General features: G+C 41.8%; 1 protein-coding gene across 1 annotated transcript; it reads right to left on the bottom strand.

Moving 5' to 3' along the window:
- Positions 1-3,870: 3,870 nt before the first annotated feature.
- On the bottom strand, positions 3,871-20,100 carry LOC148049433 (dnaJ homolog subfamily B member 6-like). The gene is made up of 9 exons (XM_087713503.1): positions 20,070-20,100; positions 17,804-17,895; positions 16,077-16,186; positions 15,225-15,284; positions 13,899-14,012; positions 9,752-9,856; positions 7,911-8,013; positions 5,759-5,829; positions 3,871-4,436 (listed from the first exon to the last, which is right to left on the bottom strand). Exons 2-9 carry the CDS (start codon positions 17,866-17,868, stop codon positions 3,925-3,927), a joined length of 1,140 nt encoding a protein of 379 aa, XP_087569629.1. The 5' UTR covers positions 17,869-17,895; positions 20,070-20,100; the 3' UTR covers positions 3,871-3,924.
- Positions 20,101-22,606: the final 2,506 nt, after the last annotated feature.

The following is a 22,606-nucleotide window of genomic DNA, read 5'->3' as shown; positions in this document are numbered from 1 at the left end:
TCCTGCCTGGGCCCGCCCGATGATTGGCGGGGCCCGCCACCAATAGAACGCGCGCAGCCCCATTGTAACGTCAGAGCGTCGCCCTTTGAACTGGTGAGGTAAAGACAACCCGACCCAGACAAACAACTGGTTAGGATCCCTCTCCGGGCTGGGCACGCGGAGCCCCACCTAGCGCCGCACGCGGGCATCCTTGCTGCATCACCGTGTCTAAGCATTTGCAGCCAGAAGCTACCGTGCCTCTTTTTTGGGGGGGGGGGATGGGAGCACGATTGAAATGTCTGCCCAATGGTCAAGATTTGATTAGGTCGCCCCCTCCCCTCCCATTTTTTTCAAATTGATGGGGTGCGGTCACGGATCTCGATTTTAGCTTTCTTTTTCTTTTTCTTTTTTTGCTCCCCTGAATATTTTGCTGCCCAGGGTCAAAGTCTGTCCCCTGGATTTCATTAATGCGAGGTAGGAATAGCAAGAAGGGTTTAGAGCGCGTTTATAGCACTCAAAACAGCCCTGCAGTATAATCTACACTGACTCAAGAGAGTGACTTTTTAACAGAGTCCTTAAACTGTTTCCTTAAAAGATTTTATCTTATGACTATAAATAGAGTTGTATGAAAATCTGCAGGTCTGCTTGCATAGTATACACACGAGTGCATGTGTTGTGATTTTAAATCTGTCTTTTATTTTATTTTATTTTTTATTATTTCTTTTTCCTCTTCTTTTTGTAAGCCGCCCGGAGTCCTTCGGGATTGGGCGGCCTATAAATGTTATTAATAAATAAATAAATATGAATACACTGGTGGATTGGATGGCAGAAATAGGCAACAGTGAGTCACCTTTTTGGGTTCCTGCCGCTGCTGTTACTGTTGTTTTTAAATTTGTATCCTGCCTTTTTTTTCATATACAACTCAAAATGACAATCATACCTAATCTCCCTCCTCTATTATGTATAATAAAGCAGGTGAAAGATGGAAGACAGGAAAAAAATGACTTTGAATACAACGGTGACATGAATAAAAGTTGGAATAGAAATAAGAGGGAACGATAGATAGATAGATAGATAGATAGATAGATAGATAGATAGATAGATAGATAGATAGATAGATAGATGATAGATAGATGATAGATAGATAGATAGATAGATAGATGATAGATAGATAGATAGATATGATAGACAGACAGACAGACAGACATGATATATGTAATAAGGGAGATTTAGAAATTGAATGGTGGTAGTATTAGATATGTTTAAACAATATGAAATGAAAATGAAATGTAATAACTATAAGTAATACTATGTTTATGTGTACTAAAATGTATGATACCCAGGTATCAGACTGTTCATGCATTGATATGTATAAGCAATATAAAATAAAGAACGACCAAAAAAAATCTTCCTCTTTTGTTTCCCTCCACCACTATAATTGTGAGGTGGGTTGGCCTGGACTAGAGAGAGAGATGAGTTGCCCAAGGCATCCAACTGGCTTTCATGCCTAAGATGGGAGTAGAAGTCAGTTTCCTGGTTTCTCAGACAGCATTTTCACCAGAACACCAAACTGATTCTTAATGATTATAGTATTGTCAGACCAAACACTTCAGAGTTCCCAATCTTAAAAGGTTAAAAAAATGGGGAGTTTGTGCGGCAGAAAGATAGATATCAGCAATACGAGGGCTAAATTGTGGTGCCCCAGATATCTGGGGAGTTGAGGGGGAAAAAGTGCCTGGATTCACAGAACCATAAGATAATTTGGTTGTTGACAGTTTAATGTGTTCTGTGAAAACAGCTATGGCTTTACATGTCAATTGTGTCAATTGTGCTTTATTCAATCAGCAGTCTGACCTGCATGTTGAGACAATTGGAAAGTCTCTCATAAATTATAGATCACTCCCAATGCACAATTGCCTTGTATGGTTACTACAGATAATTAGAAACTCTCAAGTCTGCTGGACTACTGCCTTCATAGTTGTTTTTTCGTTCCAGAATATAATGGAATACAGAAATTAAGTATCAGCTCACTCATCAGATATATCTTTCACTGACCCAATGTATCATATGTCAATAGGAACAACTTCCTTTGAATTAATAATTTGAATGAAAAGTAATTGCACATGTACAGGATCAAGCTTTGTAACACTGACAATTTTTCCATGAACCTAGTAAAAGAATGTGACGTTCAGTAGCATATAAACGCATACTCCTCTTTTTATTTTTTAGAACAATCTCTAAAACAAATCTTATGGTTTTCAAGATAAATGTTCTTGGCCCTTAATTGTGGTTCTTTTCTAAATAAACTATGGTGTCTCTTACAAGTGGATAAAAAGTGTTTCCTGAAGGTGAGTTCAACTGGGTTTTTGATAATATGGAAATGGATTCCTATTGCCTTTTAAGCAGATGAATAAAGTATCAGATTTCCCCTTTATAATGCATAGCACAATAGAAACCACACTTTGTAGTTTATACACTACACAGATTTTTTTTTTTTTGGCTTTAGTCTGCATCTACAGTATTACCTTATGTTCTACAGTGGAGTTTCTTATACAGGTGAAACTTGAAAAATTAGAATATTGTGCAAAAGTTCATTTATTTCAGTAATGCAACTTAAAAGGTGAAACTAATATATGAGATAAGACTCATTACATGCAAAGCAAAATAGTTCAAGCCGTGATTTGTCATAATTGTGATGATTATGGTGTACAGCTCATGAAAACCCCAAATCCACCATCTCAGAAAATTAGAATATTACATGCAATCAATAAAACAAGGATTGTACATAGAACAATATCGGACCTCTGAAAAGTGTAAGCATGCATATGTACTCAGTACTTGGTTTGGGCCCCTTTTGCAGCAATTACTGCCTCAATGCGACATGAACTATCTTGCTTTGCATGTAATGAGTCTTATCTCATATATTAGTTTTACCTTTTAAGTTGCATTACTGAAATAAATGAACTTTTGCACAATATTCTAATTTTTTGAGTTTCACCTGTATGAGAATTTGAAATTACTCATCCTGTATGTTTCTAGGATGACTAGAATAAAAAGGATTTTCAATTTTCAAGCATTTTCAATGATTGTGTAGAACAAGTTCCACGTGCATGGTTACAGTATCATATCTTAATTTACTTCTTTTCTAACCAACTATTTTAAAAAAGCAGAAATGTGCCCAATTGTACACTTGCTGTCTGTGGTGGTCCATAAACTCTGTCAATACTTATTTGTGAAAGAATTTGATGGTGGAAGGCCAGACTCTAGCTTAGAAGCTCATCTAGCTTCCTTAGTTTTATTGAATTTTTATTCAGCCTGTTTCTAGTCACAGGCACACCTTCTGCGCCACCATTTAATTACAGCATTTACATGAAAAAAGATGGTAAGCCTGAATTTAAGACCTCTGCAAAGGGGACATCAAACAGAAAACTAATTGCTCGGTTTCACTACCATAGTCTCTGCGGATCTAAAACAACCTGTCTATTTAAAATATTGGTGGAAAACTCTACTTTGGGGTAAATGCTAATACCTGGGAATTATGTCTCTCCTTTTATAAATTGGGGGAGATTAAAATGCTAGATATGGCAGGCTTTTGGTTTCATCCAGCAGAAGGGTGTTGTGTCATTCTTTTGTTTTTTGTAGAAGGGTTTTTTTCAGGAAACCAGACTCTTCCATGATTTAACTTAATTTTCTCTAAAACATTTTTTTTGAGAATTCTTTAGATATGTACATTGTGAAATGCTAAAATCTATGTTATGGACAAATTACGCAGATTCAATTTATACATTTCACTGATTGTGGACATTTCTTGTAGCTCCCAATTAGAAGGACCTTAGCAGAGGAACATCTGGAGAACATCTCCAGGGTATAATGAAATTATGGATACCAATAGCCAGATTGTTACATTTAATGGACATAAGTTGTTCCCCTCCTGCATTCTTGAATTCAGAGAATGGCGCACATGATTGATTCCCTCTCTCTGCGGGAAGGAATAATTTCAGGAAAGACATACTGCACGTCATTAGGGGCAGCACAGTCTTTCACTGCTGGGCTCTTTGGTACATCAACAACGACTTCTACTTTTGGCGCTTCAGGTGGCTTATGCTTCCTCTGTTTCTCAATGTTGTCTCCTGCACCTGGACTCTTGGCTCTGATGGCCAATGGAGCAGATGCCACTTCTTCACCGGGTCCCAGAGTTCTTGTGTGTGGTCGCCGAGTGGTACTCCGTCTCTTCTTTGAGCCCTGAGCAAGTGCTAAGTACTGCCCCACATTCTCCATTTCAGACAGACTAGAGGCCATAGCCCGATGCAATTGTTTGTCTTCGTTGCTAGGGTAGGCATAAGAGAAGTCAGCACTCTGCGATCGTGGTAGAGCCCACATGTCTGCTGCAGAGCTCAAGATCTCAGGTTGCTCCTGCTGGATAGGTTCAATGGTGGCTGTCAGGTTGCTGCTGGGATCTGAAAGAGAAAAATAAGAGGACGCAAAGAACAATATCCCTTCATATTCCCTTTAATGTCACCCTATGTGGTTCATAAAGCCCTTCCCCCTAACACTGACTCCCCAATACAGTATTAAATGAGGGGGGAGGGGAAGGATTTCCTGAGCCACAGGGGATTGGAGAAATAGCATTTGTATAAAAATGTGAGAGATTGAGATTCCTAGCTTGCCCATCTACTCTATAGTTTGGCTGGACAACATTGAAGGCTGGCCTACCTTGCAAATAAATATACTATTCAGAGCTGGGTAGGAACAGAACTAGGAAGGGGCTCTCTCTTCAGACAGTGAGGAGGTTGGGGAGGAACATGGGCCAGTCTTGGAGTCTGGGAAAGGCACTGATGGGGTCTCCGTGTCGGAGGCAGAGAGAGGGCCAGGGCTGTATGCCAGTTATCAGCTGCCTTCAGAATTAGACATCAGTGAGGCAGATGAACAGCTGCAGCCTGTTCCCAGTGTGTGCATGCGCAGAGTTGCCAGATGAAAGGAACAGCTAAAAACAAGGGCAGACTTGGGAGTAAGGCCACAGGTGGATGATGAATGTCCCCTCCCATAGGCAATAAAAGAGAAGCGAAAGGGGAGTGAAGTTTGCAGGAGACAATTAGTTCCCTTAATTGGTTTGTGACTCTCCGAGATTCCTTGCCAAATTTTGCAGATATCGGCCTGGCAGCTCTCCAAGCCAGATAAGGCCTGTGACTGTAAACCCTCCCTTGAAAGACTTTGTTGAATATGAATGAAAAGAATTCACAGTAAATTAATAAAAGGGGTTTTTGTCGGGACAAGAAGTTGCTTCATGTTCTTGGGAAGCCTATAACACCCGTTACAGGATGTCTTGATGCTGGTGGCAAGAAAGAAATGTATAAAGGAAAGCTGGCTCGTGGCAGTCTAATCCAGAAATGTGTAGCCTATGATTTTCAAGTCTATTTGTTAGATTTCAACATTTCCTACACTTCCAGTATGTGGGGGAAATATGAGGATTGAGCCACGTGTGTGTGTGTATCCAGATTCAGGCAGAGATATGAAAATTTAACAAATATGATGATTCAGAGAGAGAAAGGCAGGAGAATATGGAGCCCCAGATTTAGAATATGGCCCATTTTTGATCTAGTGCTTGCATAGATGCCACTGGATCATGAGGTGATGTACCCTCTTGTCTCCATAAATTTCCTTAACTAGAGTGAGTTATGTAAGTTCTTTCCCTCTGTTGCAAGTATTTGCACCAAAACCCTTTCATCTTTCTTCCTAGTACATATATATTCAATGGTTTTCTCCAGATCAGATATCTTACCTTGGGCGTCTTCCACTTTGAGCAAACCATTCTCATCAATTTCTAATTTCTCCTGTCCATGTTCAAGAATCCTGCAAAACAGCCCAGTTTCCTTTTTTTGTAGGAACTGAAACATCAACCCCAGAATATTTTGGCCACTTACCATCAGTCCTGCCCCCACCCCTGAGTCTCTCCTTGCAGAGGAGCAACATTGGTGATTTCATCTGTAGCTTTCTCCATCTAAGAACTATCAGCCAATGCATCACATTCTTCAGAAGTGTTCAGCTTAAAGGTGGTATTCAGCCGGTTCGCACCAGTTCACATGAACCGGTAGAGGAAATTTGGCCTGGATTGCCGAACCAGTAGCAACTGTTGGATGGTCTCACCCCCCACCCGGTCGCCTGGTCGCCACTCGCCTGCCCACTTGATGCTCACTCAACCTACCCACCCACTCAATACTCAAGTCGCCCATCCCAGCCCTATATATGTTACCTTCGTTTCACCATGCAACCCAGGTATGTGCTTTGCCAGTAGCCTTCGCACCTCGCTCACTCTGCTCAGCTCACCAAAGGTAAGTAAGCATGTCACCTGATCACCCTTTGCCTTTGGTCGGGAGCTGGCCCTGGAGCCACCACCCGCTCACTGCCCGCCTCGGCAGGGGAACATGCCATTCCCTGGCTTCAGTCTTGCCTTGGAGCCACCACCTGCTTGTCACCCACTCGCCCTCCACCTCGCTCACCTAGCTTTTGTTCCGGTCGCCTTGGTGGGAAGGGATACTTTCGCGGGAAGCCTCCAGCTGCCGGTTGTTTTTGGCTGCCTTCTGAACAGCTTCACTGAGACACTGTGCCTCTGGCATAGCAGGCCATTCTCCTGGATGGGTCCAGTTGCAAGCGGCACTGGCAGGCAATGGGGTGCACTTGTGCAGCCAGCACAAAGGACGGCAGTGACAAGTCCCATGACCGTTGTTGCCATTGCCACCCTGTTCACATCAGCCATGCATGTGCCCCCCATGATCTGCCAGTGCCACTTTCCGCCAGCTGCGGAAAGTGGCACTGGCCAGGAGAACGGCCTGCTGCACCGGAGAGATGGCGTCGCAGCAGAGCTGCTTGGAAGAAAGCCACCAGCTGCAGCCTTTAAGGTACTTCACTGCAGGGGGGGGGGAGACCATAAAGGGACAGGCAGCCAGAGGAGCTGCCTTCCGAGGAGCTCTGCTACAAAGGGAGGCAGAAAAGTTTGGCTTCTCTCTGCAGCATTCAATGTGGCTGCTTCTCTCCTCCTTCTCTGGCTCATACAAACAGAGCAAGCATGAGAAGGAGGTGAGAAGCAGCCAGGTTGAATGCTAGAAGACTTGGGCGAACTTTTCTGTGGGTTCTGTGGGAATGGTGTTGGGTGGGCGTGACTTCGTGGGGTGGTACCGCCCCACCTTGCCATAAGTGATGTTGAGTTGGCCACACCCACTCAGCCACATGACCCCCATGCCCACCAAGCCACACCCACCAAGGTGTGGAACTGGTAGGGAAAAAATTTGAACCGGTAGGGAAAAAATTTGAATCCCACAACTGGTTCAACTTATTAGTTTGATTTGGCTATAGTAATATGGTCCAGTGTATAAGGCTTTAATGTATACATAATCACATATAAATAGGTTTTAATTCATGTCTATAGCTTACAATTATATAAAATTTCCAAGAATTGATTGATGAACTTTAATCTAAACACATAATTTGATTGTGGGAAAAGAATATAATAAATAGTATCTATTCATCCCTAACTGAAAAACATGAAAATGAACAAGGATAAAACTAAACATCTGAAAAACTCCTTTTGGCTATTAATAAATAAACAGATCAACATCCAGAAATCTTCATTTCATTATTTCAATATTCATTTAGAAAAGCTTCCTGGATAACTTCAATATTTTTTTTACAAAACATATCATTTTAAAAAAAGATATGGGTATAAGCAAGGCAAAAGTAGTGATCTTTTGGAAGAAAGCTGCTTTAAGTTAAACAGTAGTATTAATGTCTTACCTGTAAGGAGGAAGTATTTTGGTGCTTCTAATCTCTAGCATTATATCTACTACTATTTTTTGGAAAAGTTCCTTGGCTTTAGTGGAAATGATTGAGGGAACAAGCTATCCCCAAGAATTATATGATCATCCTCATCACCTCACCTTTTGGTGGTTATCCGTTTGCCATTGACATACTTTGTAGAAGTGGAGATGGAGCGAAATCCTATTCCGAATTCAGCACCAGGGCCAAAAGTAGTATAGAAATCTGAAAAGTGAAAAATAGGAGAAGGAGGAGGAGGCGGAGGAGGAGGAAAGTCAACATTTATTGCTGAGAAGAGAGACAGAAACAGACAGCAAGATAGAAGATATAGAATCACAGAATTGTCACGATGGCACCACAAACATCATCTAGTCCAGCTCTCTGCAAGGTGCAGGACAGCCAATTAAACCATCCTGTCCAGCCGCTTCTTTAAAATATTCAGAGCTGGAGAACCTATGGCCTCCAAGGATAAACTGTTCCACTCTTATTACTAAACATATTTTTAAATGAAATAAACCTAAACAAAATATAGATAGTTGCACTTTTTATTTGTTATTTCTGGTTCAAGCTTTTTGGGCCCTGGAAAATATTCTTGTTTATCTTTTTTTTATGTACCTGCTGAACCAGTGGTGGGTTGCTCTTAACGTCGCTATTGGTACGCTGATTGCTGTCTGTCCGTGCACAAGCCTGATGTGCACTGTGCATGAATGCGCAATCCACCACCCCTGCGACACCCAGCTGCTTTTCGGGGTGCGCAAGCTCCGCACACTGTGCGCGTGTGCGCAGTGTGCCTTTTGGCATAAATACAGCTATAGAGTGCGGGTGGGCGGGTGAGCCAAACCAGCCACTGTACCAGTACGATCTCAGCTTCTCCATGCCACTACAGGTACGGCTGAACTGGTCAGGATTAGCAGCAACCCACCACTGTGCTGATGGTCATAATGACCCCATTTGGTCTTTTCTGCAGGTTGAACATCCTAAGTTTCTTCAGCTTATTCTCATTACATAAAGCTTCAGTTCCCTGGATCATTCTTGCTACCTTACTCTGTACTTTCTCCTATCTGCCGAAATCCTTCTGGAAATGTGGTGCCTAGAATCTCACAGTTTTCCATGTATATCTGAATAGAGTACCGAGGGGTAATGACTTTATCTGTCTTTGATATGATGCATCTTCTGGTGTACTCCAGAACTATGTTAGCCCAACTAGTAGATGCTTCATATTTTTTATTCATGTTCAGCTTATTGTCAGTAATCATACCCAAGTTGTTAAATGTAGTGTTTCATAGCCATATATTCCCCATCCTGTAGGTGTACCCTACATTTCCCCTCCTAAATGTAACACTTTACAATTCTTTCTATTAAACGACATCTTGTTTTGTTATTTGGGGTGTTGCCCAAACCTCTCACTTTTTTACTCTGCATAACCTGATTAATTCATCAATCCCTTCATCCAGGTCAGTAATAAAAATGTTGAATAATCCCCTAAGAGATGATAGAAGTTTTCCCAGGTCAATGGGAAATATATTTTGCTGAACAAGGAACAAGACAAAGAGGAATACAAATGTAATGGGGGAATTAGATTTATTTATTAATTTAATTTATTTAAAAAACTCAAGCATTTGAAAAAATAGCACAAGTCCCTAAGGATAGATGGAGCCAGACCAAGCTTTAAAAAAGCAGAAACTGGTTTTCAAAGCCATAATGTGGTTTCTCAGCCTTGACTCAAACTATTATATGAACCCGGCCATTGTGGTTTTGAAATAATAGTTCGTGGATTACTGTGATGTATAAATTTAATCAGCTATATTTCCACAACCCATGTTGAGCAAACTCTAGCCTGGTGCAATATACAGTATGAAGCCATCCTCCAATGAAAACTGTGCAATTATCATACACAACAACTGGGGCACAAAGACTATTCTGTGATTGAGAAAACAAGGGAAGGGAGAATGCAGAGCCTTACCTGTCTGGCCTGGAGCATTATAGGAGCAATAGGAGAAAGTAGCGCTTCCTGGCATGGTCCAGGTAGATATTCCTCCAGGTCCATCAGTATAGGATGAAAAGTCTTCTAGAAAGAAAGAAAGAAAGAAAATTAATAAATTGAAGATATCATGAGGACATGGTAGATGTGGTTGTTTCAAGCAGTAGATTTATACTATTACCATGACTGTATTCCATCCAGCTCTCAAGGATTCTGGATGATGTATAAATAATAAAAATCTGCAATTATATTAAATAAGCTTGAACAGCTAATGAAAGTTGTTATTGATAAAATGCATCCTTCAATGAAGGCTTGAGATTCATATAAAAAGCCTATAGCTAGGAGATCAAATACTGTACTCAAAGTAAATTAAGTTGTGATTAACAATGCTGAAAGGGGAAAAATAGGTTTCAGCTATTCGGTATCAGGTATTTTGTATGCTACCTTTTTGGTTCCCACATGCCTCTTGAGGAAATTTAGAGGGAAAATACCCACGATAGACAATGTCAAAATTTAACAACCTTGAATCCAGGAGGTTGACTTTTGTAAGAGAGGCACTCCTATATTTGCAAGAACTGATCAAGGATCTTTCCAGAAAGGTTCACTTTTTTTTCCAGCTCTTGACTATCTGGAACTATTTGGATGACATGTCACTATCTGGATTCACACAAGCAGTAGAGCCCAAAGGTTAATCAAACGGCCCAACAGTTTATCTTTTTTTAATTGGACTACAACTGCAGCCTACAACTTCTAAAGTCTATTGGGGCGTGTTCTGAAACACAAATACAGTTTGTGCAAAGTAACCCATACACAATTTGGCACAAATTGAAAAGTCACATTAGAAAAAAGAATCCTCAGGGCTCGCGGTCCTCATTCTTTAACAATTTCTTTAACAGATACATTGCAATGAAAAGAGATTTCTGGTAATAGAAAGTTGAACTTTAGCCTACTAAATGAAAGACCTGGTTTTAAGCTTACATACTAAAGGTGAGTACAGTTTCTAGGCAAGACACCTTCGCTAAGCTTTTGTTGCTCAGCTATCATAGGGCAATGTTGACTGTTGCAAGAGTGCATGACATCACATACTTCAAAGATCTTGTTTGCAGATGCTAGTTGCAACATACGTTGCAATACAATAAGCCTTTTTCTAACATTGGAATGTCTGTTAATTAAACGGAGGCCTGATGGAACCCCAGATAAGGTGGGGCCTGGTTGGTTGTAAAAGCCTATTCAGGTGAGCTTCTATTTGGGAATGGCCCAAACATGACTATGTTCACACGTGGTCTAGGAAATAATATAGAATTTGGGTGAGTTCACACAACATGATTTACAAAATAACTCCTTGGATTAACAAAATATTACTTGTAAACTTTTGTGTGGAGGGGTGATTTCCTGTATTAGTTGGTACTGGTTTGGTTTGCATGCGTGCGCCCCTGTCGTGCATTGCTTGCACATGCGCAGTTGACTGTAAATTGTTCTGTGCATATGCAGAAACATGCCGGCAATGGCAGAAGAGACCAGGGAACTGATTCGGGGATGTGGCCAGCCTGGGTTGCTGCCGGTTTTGCGACCCAGGCCAAATCACCACTACCGGTTCGGCTGAACCGGGAACAACCAATCTCTGTTCATGTGGTTTAGTGCAATACATAATGTCTATATATGGTATTCTGTATCTAGTACCTGATACATTGGAAATAATGTGGTTGTAATTTCCTGCACTTGGCACAGTTTGGATTTTTTTATTAATAGCTGGCTGCAATTGAAACTTGCTTATCTTCAACCTTGCTTATCTTGTGTTTTTCATTAATGTGTAAACAACAATTTGTATTGTATTTTAATTATTAGTGCTACCTTCATTGTAACCTCTACAAAATAATAGGTTGTATCCAGGACCCCCTGAATTCTTCAACTCATTGATGCCTTCATTAAGTTTCTGAATGTTTGTTAAGGCTCAAATATTTATAATACGAAAATAATTTAATAACTGCTATTTTGACTAATAGAACTATGAACAACAACAGTGACAACAACCATGGATATTGACAGCTTTGGGCAACCATGCTGTAATGAGAAAGGTTTGTTGCTTCAATGGCCAGATTTTTTGTTGCTCTTGTTCCTGAGTCTCTACATCAGGGGTGTCAAACTCAATTTCATTGAGGGCTGCATCTGGGTTGTGTTTGACCTCAGGGAGCCAGGGTGGGCGTGACTAGGATGGGCATGGCCAGCTCAATGTCACTCTTGTTGGGGGCATCTAGGTGGCCCGAGCGTTCTGCCAGCAAAAACAGGCTCCCGAGTTCCGTTTTCAACTGTGACGGCCTCCTGCAACCCACTGCCAGTGAAAACACGTGGCCCTCCCGAGCTCCATTTTGCTGGTAGAGGTGCCACGAGCCAGTCCTTCACTGCTTCCAGGGCGGCCCCGCGGGCCAGATCTAAGCACCCCGTGGGCTGAATCCGACCCTTGGGCCTTGAGTTTGACACCCCTACTCTTCTGTCATTATTCTGGCTCCTTTTCCCTTTTTCCTGCAGTAGAGAAGAAGCAGCGATTTTTCCTCCTTTTCTTTACTTTAGGAAAAGAACATAACCGAAGGAGGAATGCCACAGCATTATCTCCTGTTTGATTTTTCTTTGTGTTTTAATGTTTTAAATAATTTTATTGAGTCCCAGGCTGTAAATCACATGCAGCGGCTGGACACTGTCCAAAGGTTTTCTGAAGCAAAAGAATACCATCCTCCAGTTCTGTTCAGCAGGGAGATTTCCTGCTATGTGATTAATTTTAACTAAAATTCCAACTTGTCTGTTGATTGTTATGTGCTTGAGTTCGGAAGCAGCTCTAAATCTTTTGTTGCCAGAGGCAAATTGGAGGTTCCCATTTCCCACCCATATGCATAGGTAGACTGGACTAATTCTTGATATGTTTATTATTCAATGGTTATATTTATACTCCATCTTTCTTTCAAGCTCAGGGCCCATACAACAGTCATTAATTTTTATGCTAACAGTATTGTGGAAGATATTGTGCTCCAGGATCATGACCTTCTTTGGCTATACCTGGATTTTAAGCTAGGTTTCTTCAGGGTTAGTCCAATACTTCTTCAATGTGGTTTTTGACTTCCAGGCTTCCTAGTCAGCATGACTATTACTAAGAGTTCTGGAAATTGAAAATCACATACTGTATTTGAGTGGCACCAAGCAGGGGTGGGTTCTGGCCAGCTTTACTGCTGGTTTGCTCATGCGTGCACTTTGTGTGTGCGCACTGGATGCGCGCTGCATGCACTGGATGCACGCTGCACACACATGTGCAATTCAATTAAAATTGTTCTGTGCATTTGCAGAACTCAAAAACAAGATGATGGTGGTGACGGCGGCAACCAGGGAACTGTTTTCGGGGCATGGCAGGCCTGGGTTGCTGCCGGTTCTGGCAACCCAGGCCACCATATCATTACCGGTTCGGAACCATTAGGAACCCACCTCTGGCACCAAGGTTGAAGGAAGCACCAAGGTTGCCACCATACCACACTGATTCCTGCTTAAAAATTGATGGCAAGGTAGCCTTCCCAACAGAATTTTGCCTACTCATACCACAAATCCCCTCCTGCCCACCCCAGCAATTGCTCATTCAAAGCTATTTTCTAACTAATGAGACTTGTTCTTGTACTTAGTATGTGACTATTTGTAGTTAGTAAGACTTTTGCCTAATTAACTTCATTTTGCATGTCCACTTTTAAATCTCTTCCTTTGGTAAATATGGGGCATTGGATGAAGAATATTTAAAGTTTAGGATAATTCCTGCTTGTTTAAGATAATCAAGGGCACCCATAACAAATTTGTGACATCAAAATGACAAATATATGATGATGACATCACACAAATGCTATATTTATCTACTTATGTCATGACATCTAATACAATTATCTAAGGAGTGGCATTTGCATGATAACATCATTATGCACAAGTTATCCATTACCTATACACACCTTGGATGCCTGTGTGCTGGTAGGGCTGGCCAAGACCTCACCACTGAAATTTGGAAGATCTGGTGCCCATCAACAATGACAATACTGAGCTAGAAGTGCAATTTTCAAGACAGCCAGTTTCAATGTCACATCCGCTATGCACTCGCTGTACTTACCCAGGATGTCAGTGAAGGGATCTTGTCCTTCAAAAAATTCTCTGAAGACCTCATCCGCATCTCGAAATGTGAACAGATCAGGGGTCCCTGTTGAGCTGGGGCATGCTCCCGTTCCTTGCAGAAAACAAATCAGATACCCACCCATTATAAATTCCAACTTTCCCAAAGGAAGAAAGGAAGGAGATGATTTGCTAAAGACAGCTGGGGCAGGGAATGATCCCTTTGCCCATAGCAGGTTGCAAGCAAAGTGTTGTGGCCCACCAGTGGCCAGCAGAGCTGGCAGCAGATTCAGACAGTGAGGAGGTTGGGGAAGAACGTGGGCCAGTCCTGGAGTCTGGGGAAGGCTCTGATGAGTGTTCTGCATTGAAGACAGAGATAGGGCCAGGTCCATCTGACAGTTATCAGCTGCCTTCAGAGTCAGACATCAGTGAGGCAGACGAACAGCTGGAGCCTGTTCCCAGTGTGCGCATGCACAGAGTTGCCAGATGAAGGGAACAGCTAAGGAATAAATGTCAACTTGGGAGTAAGGCTACAGGTGGACGGTGAATGGCCCCTCCCATAGGGAATAAAAGAGGAGCAAAAAGGGAGGGGTGTTTGCAGGAGACAATTAGCTCATTCCTGCATTCTTGCCAAGTATTGCGGCATCTGAAAAATATTGGCCTAGCCAGTCTCCAAGCCTGATAAAAGTTTCATAATTGTGAACTATCTTGAAAGACTGTGGGCCAGGACTTTGCTGGAGAGGAATTCACTATAAATTAAATAAAAGGGGTTTATTGGACTCGGCTTTGTGCTGCTGGGAAAGCCTAGGTCAGAACACAGAGCCAGAATAAGCACGGAGAGAATTCTATGCTGAGTTGGAGGATGGGAAGAAAAACCCTAACTACAAAGGAGTACATCTTTAAGATGCTGTAAAATAAGGGCATCACATGCGCCTACAAGCGCGCACACACATACGCATGCACACACACATGGGGGGGGGAGAAACAAAGGGGGCAATTGTAGAAGTACTGATTAAATATTAAATCCCTCTTCATTTTGAACAGCTTGGCCTTTTTGACACAGGAATGTTCATGAAACTACATACTCAAATTCTATTTCCTGATAGAATAGAAACTGCCTGGATGCAAACATAGAATGTCATGTACGGGATGGATATTGTCCTGGGGTGCTAAATGGACTCCCATTCTTAAAGGGTGGCATGGGGAAGACTAGGTTCCATAAGAGGCTAATTGTGCGACAAGCACCATGACTAAAGCACCAAAGACTTTAATACATGCACAGAGAATATGGTCTCTTTCCCACTTTCATTCAGAATAGGATGCTTACCTGTACTTAGATTTAGAAGACCCTCAACTCCATAGAGGTCATAAAGGTCACGCTTATAATCTGGAACAAAGACAATGGAAGGGGTCAAAATTCCTATTTTAAGCACATTCACCTTTCACTTCACTAGTCGTACAATTCCATCTGAATATCTAACCTTTCTACAACCCTTCAACACTGAGGCTCAATGACTGTAGACGGAAGCTAACATTCAACATCACTTTTAGTTCCTTGATATTGTTCTCTGGTTCTTCCTTAGCCAAACAGCCAAAAGGGTAGACAGGAAACCTAAGGAAAGCTCCATGGTGTGTGTGTGTGTGTGTGTGTGTGTGTGTGTGCGCGCGCGCACGCGCGTGTGCGCGCATGTGTGTGTTCCAGCATACCTCTGGAATGCCTCGAGCAATTTCAACCAAACTTGGTACACAGATGACTTACCCTCTGCAGAAAAATACTGTGGGGTAAGACACCCCTAAAAGCCCTCAGGGTGTGTGTTCTGTTAAGATACAGCCTATTGTGTCTTACAATGGATTCTACTGTACGCTGTAAAATGGCTTCTACTGTACAGTGCAGTGGAGTTGCCATGGTAACAGCTTCATAGTACTCCACAAGCATGCTCCCTCTGGTAAGGGGGAAAAAAATCCAACATTAGAAATTATGTTTGGTCTGGATATTTCCCCCCTATAAATAAATACCCGGACAATACTGGGCTATGGCTAGTACATAATAAATTACTGTGTATATGGAGTACTGTTCTACTATTGTGTCACACAAGGAAGGAAAACTAAAGTAAAGTAATTCAGAGAAGAGCTCTCTTGAAAATAAGATGGAGCACATAGAAGGTTCCTGATCTCTTACCATCTGACAGCACCTCATATGCTTCTGCTATCTCTTTGAATTTTCTTTCAGCATATTCCTTCTTCCCTGGGTTCTTATCCGGGTGCCATTTCAATGCATTTCTCCTGTACCTAGAACATTCCAGGGAGAGAGCGCTGATTATGATAAACCATTTCATGCTAAACCAACAATGAGATCTCTAATCTCAGACAGTGTGATAACCATCAATTGACAGCCAAATAAATGAAATTTGAAAAGCCTCTCTGATAATAATTTTCCCCAGAAGGTACTAATGGCTCACAACTACATCTATTTTAATTGTCACTTTAACTGAATGCATATGTTTGTTAAAGGTGCTTACTATTGCAATACAGAAAGCAGAATCCCTACAAAAGATAATCACATTGTACCTATTATTTCATATGTATGGCTAAACAGTGTTTCTTGGTGCTTACAAGCCAAGTTCTCTGCATTCTCACAAAAAGTCAAACATTAGCCTCCCTTGCATCTCACTCAGGGGAGAAATGCTACCGATTCGGACTGGTTCACCCAAACTGGTAGTAAAAAATGCTACCGGTTCGGTATTTCCAACAATCAGCTGCACGACAATCAGCTAAGACATGCAATTTATATTAGCTAGAATCGTTGGATTGCCTGCTTTCTAGCTAATCTAAATCACATGGCACAATGGATTCCCCCCCCCCCCCACTGTTTTACTTACCTTTGCAGACTTGGAAGTCTTCAAAATGTTCCTTTTTTGGTGCTGCACGGGTGCACCTCCGGCACAAACCGCACATTTGGTAGCAGACTCACTGAACTGGTAGCAGACTTCAGAGGATTTCACCGCTGAGCTCAGTCAAAATGTCAGTAAGAACACTAAAGAATGCTTAACTGTATGCTGTAGATCCTGTCTCATACAACATGTAGTAGGAGTGCACAAACTGTTTTGAATCTGAACATTTTGGAATTTGAAACACTACACCTTACTCGGAGTGCTAGTTTGTATGCCTGACCAGCCATTTAGAGCATTTTCAAAGTGTTTGAGGTTGAAACATCTCCATTTTAATCTCAAAACACTTCCAAAAAAATCAAAGATACCTATTACACAGTTGAAATGGATGCACAGTCAAACATTCAAAATGGGTGTATATTCAAGCTTTCAGTTCAGAATGTTTAGAAATGACAAGTTTTTGGCACAGTCTTCTCCAAACTGGAACTCTCCCAAAGGTGTTGAATTCCAACCACCTTCAACATACACAGTACAAATAGTGATATGTAGTGGTGGGATTCAGCCAGTTCGCACCTAGCCAGGAGAACCGGTTGTTAACTTTCTAAGCAGTTAGGAGAACCGGTTGTTGGAAGAAATCTTATTTTGTTTTTTACACTTTACACGGCTAATCCTGTAAGGAAGGCAGGAAGGAAACACTCTGGTGTTGTTTCTAGCCTAATCTTTATTGCCCTGTTTACAGAAACTGTCACTCTTATTACATTATAACAGCTAAGGGAAGCACCCATCAATCTGAGTGACATTGAGTTGACCATGCTCACCCAATGACATGACCACCAAGCCACGCCTTCCTAGATGATCATTAGGACAGTGAACTGGTTGTTAAATTATTTGAATCCCACCACTGGTGATATGCATTGACTTTAAGTCATGAAAGCTGTAACTGTGCAGCCCAACACAAATGGAAGGTAGTTTTAGCTTTACAGCTAGGCAAAGGGATAGCTAAGAAAGGGCTACTTACGCTTTTTTAATATCATTTGAAGAAGCAGTTTGTGGGACGTTGAGTGCTTGGTAGTAATCCACCATGGTGTTATTTCTTTTCGGTGAGGCCGGCTGAAAATCAAGCGAGAAAATGAGTTGACTGTGATATGTGCTATAGATTTGCACTGCTGTCTGGCCATTCAGGTACACAAGTATTCACTTATGCTCTAAATAAATAGGTCTCAGTCCTGGGAGTCTATACCAAAAATATCAGTTCCTTTCCTGAGGAAGATGAGAGGGAAACTGAACTTGCAGAAGAACAGATAAGTTACCAGATGTAAAAGAATTCTGCAGCAAAGACACTGAAAATATAGCACTACTTTTCATTTACTAGTAGTAGTAGTACTGTTGTGTCAGGAGCACTAAAGCAGAGGTCACTCGGGTGGAGGAGCTGTTCTGGGATGACTCTCTTTTTCTCTCTGAAATATGGGATCGGCCAGGCAGCTCGTGGTGAGGCTGGAAATCTCCCCCATACAGGGAGGTACAGGCAACTTGCAACTTTGCAGGAGTGCCAACGTGCAAGGAGTAGTGCAGCCCTCGCCTGCCGTAATGAGGTAATGTTGCTGTTGTGGCTTGGAGGGTGTTTGTAGCGCAGGCAGGCTGAAGCAACGAGTGTCAGCAATCCACGACTCTTTCATCCCGTTGCTGCGGCTTCCTGTCGGCTGAGCCCTGCCTCTCACCCTCCTCTCCCAGTCACTCCTCGCCTGGTTTGAGAAGGGAGGGATGGGGAAGGAGATTTGCTCCAAATTCTAGAGCGGGAGCAAAGCTTTATCTTTTGGTGGATCTCGCGGGCGATTCTTCCGGCCCTTGTTGGTGCTGCGTGACTAGGAGATGGTGGTCCGTGGGATTTAAAATTGTGAATTTAGTGGTCGCTGAGATCCGAAAGGTTGGTGACCGCTGCACTAAAGTGCTTCCAGGTTGAAAGGATTGAACAGTGACATCATTGTTGACTGGGGGGGGGGTACCCAGTTGAGGACTCTTTTCGTGTCCCTGTTAAGTTGCCCACCAAAGTAGTACCCATCTATCTACTCCTGGTTGTCCGCTTTTGAACTGATGGACCAGCAGGAGTTAGAGCAAGTGATGGGAGCTCACCCTGCCATGAGGCAGCAACTGGGTCTCTACTGATTGTCAGCCCAGCATTCTAACCACCTGAACCTCCGCACTCCTTTTAGCTTAAAAATTAGGACAAGCACCACCGCCTTCGAGCCTTCCTTCTTGAAGCACCACACCACTATCTTGAAGCTCCACTAGAGGTGGAGAAAACATTTTGAATTGGAAACATTTAAAAATTCTTAGTTTTGAGTTTGAAACAGTTACTTTGAGTTCAAAACAAGCTATTCTGCAAGAGTTCTTCGTTTGTAGGAAAACCCGTTCTGAATTCAAAACAATGGCCAGAAAACCCACTGCAATCTCATGAGACCTGGACGAAGAGACCTGCCACCTTTTGCAAAGTAGGGGAAATATCATTGCTGATCTCTATATTTTATTTTGCTGGTAGTAGTCATGTAGCACATGTCTATCCTACCTCTGTCACAGGTCCATAATTGGCAATAATAATTCATGCACCATAGGAAGCTGTCTCACGCTGAATCAGGTTGATTCAACTAATGCTGTATTATAAACACTGACTGGTTGCAGGGGCAGGAAATTTTCCAATCCCACCTGGAAATACTGAGGACTGGGATTTTCTAATAAAATATGAGATCTATCAATGAGTTAGATCATTTGCCCTATAGGTTTGTGCTAAAAGAACTGAGTCAAAGAGGGAGTAGGATATTGTATTACAATAGGTTTAGAATCTCTGCAGTCAGCTAGGAGTTCTTAGAAATTAATGCACTGACTACACATATTCTTTTTGGTGAAGTAAATTTCATTTAAATCAGTGAGGTTTTCTTTTACATAAATGTGTGCAAGCTGAGTTATAAAATATCAAAGATATGCCTTGTAGATCTGTACAATTAAACAAACTTCTGGATTTGTTAGCCACAGCCATTCATCACAGCACTGCTAAATATAAAGTGAAATAATGCAGTTGTTAAGAATCAAACCAAACTAAAACTTCCTTTTCCACTCTGCCTTCTAATGTCTCTAATTCTTACTTTTTTCCCATTTATTGCCCCAGATATTTAAGCCATGGCTTAAAAATGGCTGAACTTATTTCTATGGACACCCACATTCAATGTATTTATTGTTTCAGGAGAGCAATAACAAATGAAATCGTGCCATATGCATTGGGCTCTTCATACCTGTAAAGGCCTCTGTTTCTGCCTCTTGACTGCCTTGAATACAGGAAAGGACAGTGGGAGCCCTCCATCATCCTTCTACCTTTATTCTCTTTTGATCAGCAGGTGCTACAGCCAATGATAAGTTTGTGCAGATTATGATGTCAGGGGTGTGAGCCAGGGTTTCTGGTCATGGTCCAGGGAGATGGGAGATGGGAGTAGAGGGGGGATCTCCAGGTCAGCAAGTACAGTTAATGAATCTCACAAAATGGTCACATTATTCAAATTCATAATAATATATCCATAGAAAATGGGGTCCCAACTTGAAGGAGCCAATAGGCCAGGGATGTCAAACTCAAGGCCCAGGGGCCGGATCTGGGCCCTGGGGTGCTTAGACATGGCTCTGGAAACAACAAATGACTGGCCTGCGGTGCCACCCGCGGCCCTTCTGAGCAAAATTTTCTCTGGCTGAGGGTTGTAGGAAGCCGCCACACCAGAAAATGGAGCTCAGGAGCCTGTTTTCACTGGCAGAGTGCGCTCCACAGGTGCCCCCGAGACAAATGACTTCAAGCTGGCCACGATCACCCTGGCCAGGCCCACCCTGGCCCCCTCAGGTTAAACACAACCCTGATGTGGTCCTCACTGAAATAGAGCTTAACACCCCAGTGGTGGGATTCAGCCAGTTCGCACTTATTCGGGAGAACCGGTTGGTAACTTTCTAAGCAGTTCAGAGAACAGGTTGTTGGAAGAAATCTTTTGTTTTTTCCCACTTTACAGGGCTAATCCTGTAAGGAAGGCAGGAAGGAAACATTCTGGTGTTGTTTCTAGCCTAATCTTTATTACCCTGCTTGCAGAAACTGCCTCTCCAGTTAATTCTTATTACCATTGTAACAACTAAGGTGAAGTGCCCATCGACCTGAGTGACATTGACTTGGCCACACCCACATGATCACATGGCCATTGAGCCCCGCCTATCCAGCTGGACATTAGGACAGAGAACTGGTTGGTAAATTATTTGAATCCCACCACTGTGACACCCCTATGAAAAAATTTAAATATAAATTTGTATATGTAGATTAATGAAATATTACAATAAGGGACAAAAAGAATATACTTACTGTTTACATTTATTGTTTACAAAGGACAGAGTTTGTCCTAATGATAAACTCACACAAACAAGAACATCTTGAAGATGTTTGCAAAGCGACAAAAAGGTGATGTAACGTTACTTGTTTCTTTATTTCCTCTCTGAGTTGTATAACATGGCACATCATAAATTCAGGCACTCCGAGATCTTGTCCTATTTTACCTTTGCTATGACCACCTTCCTGTCATTTATTTACATCACATTTTTGCTCTGATTAGTAATGAGCCTCTTGTTTTTTGAGCTTGTATTGTTTTCCTCTGACGGAATCTTCCTGTTGTCCAAGAATAGCAGCATCTAAATCCCCAACTACAACAGCGTACAAACTAGATTCTCATTAAGTGAACTTTGAATTGCACTTAATATGACCCGGTATTGATTTACAGTTAATATTGCATTACCCAAACTTGCATTCATTAAAGTTTACATTCAGGAGTTAATAACTCTCTTAGAAGTGTAACTAGAAATAGGTGATGCTCTGTAACAACAACAAAAGAATGAATGAAACTGTAAAATATTCAAAACTGGAATATTTATTATATGCCATTGAGAGATGCAATTTTGGGCATTGTTTGCTAGGATTCAGGGGGCTTAGACCTGGCCTGGACTTAAGCTGTCTTGCAGCCTGCACTGTGTAGTATTTTCTTTGAATTGAGGTACAACCATTTGGAATTATGGGGCAAGTCTTTTCAGTAAGCAGCTTCAAGGCCAGATCTGATCCCTGCCCTCTGGATTTTTATATGAATATTTTATGCATGCTCTGATATAACACAAAAGCTGGAGAGTTTCATTCATAAATTAATAAATTTGCCAAAAGGTGATGCTTTGGGAAAATAGTAGAAACAGAAACAGAAGCAGCAGTAATAGTCCTTCCTTTAGGAATGTCTGTCTTCCAAAATGAGTATATAGACATTGAATCAATGTGAGCTACAGAGAACTAAGTTTGGATAGGAATCAGACAAGTCTTTCCTGTTTGTGTGGGTAACAGCTGATGTAACAACAAATTAAGAAAGAGCAAAACACAGTTCTTTTCTCTTCTTGTTCATGTCTTGATAATACATAAATATTCATAAGCCAAACTGTAGATTTAGATGTTAATAAGTGATGATTATCATGTAATGAATAGAAGGATATAATGAAAAGGTAGTGTGAGCCTTGTCTACTAATTTCTGTAGTGAAGGTATAAGTATTATAATTAACAAAGATATCCTAAAGATGCCCTGCTTAGTTTCTGCAGCAAAATAACACATGGACACTCTGAGTTTATTCACTCAGTTTATATACTCTATTGCAGGGGTGTCAAACTTGATTTCATTGAGGGCAGTATCAGGGTTGTGTTTGACCTTGGGAGCCAGGGTGGGTGTAGCCAGGGTGGGTGTGGCCAGCTTGACATCACTCATGTTGGGGACGCCTGTGG

This window comes from Thamnophis sirtalis, unplaced genomic scaffold (genome assembly GCF_051295495.1).
Source record: "Thamnophis sirtalis isolate CommonGarterSnake01/CBP01778 unplaced genomic scaffold, rThaSir2_p1.2 scaffold_1, whole genome shotgun sequence".
Taxonomy (NCBI): Eukaryota; Metazoa; Chordata; class Lepidosauria; order Squamata; family Natricidae; genus Thamnophis; species Thamnophis sirtalis.
The sequence above is the reverse complement of the archived record's forward strand: the minus strand, read 5'-3'. Positions and strand labels throughout refer to the sequence as shown.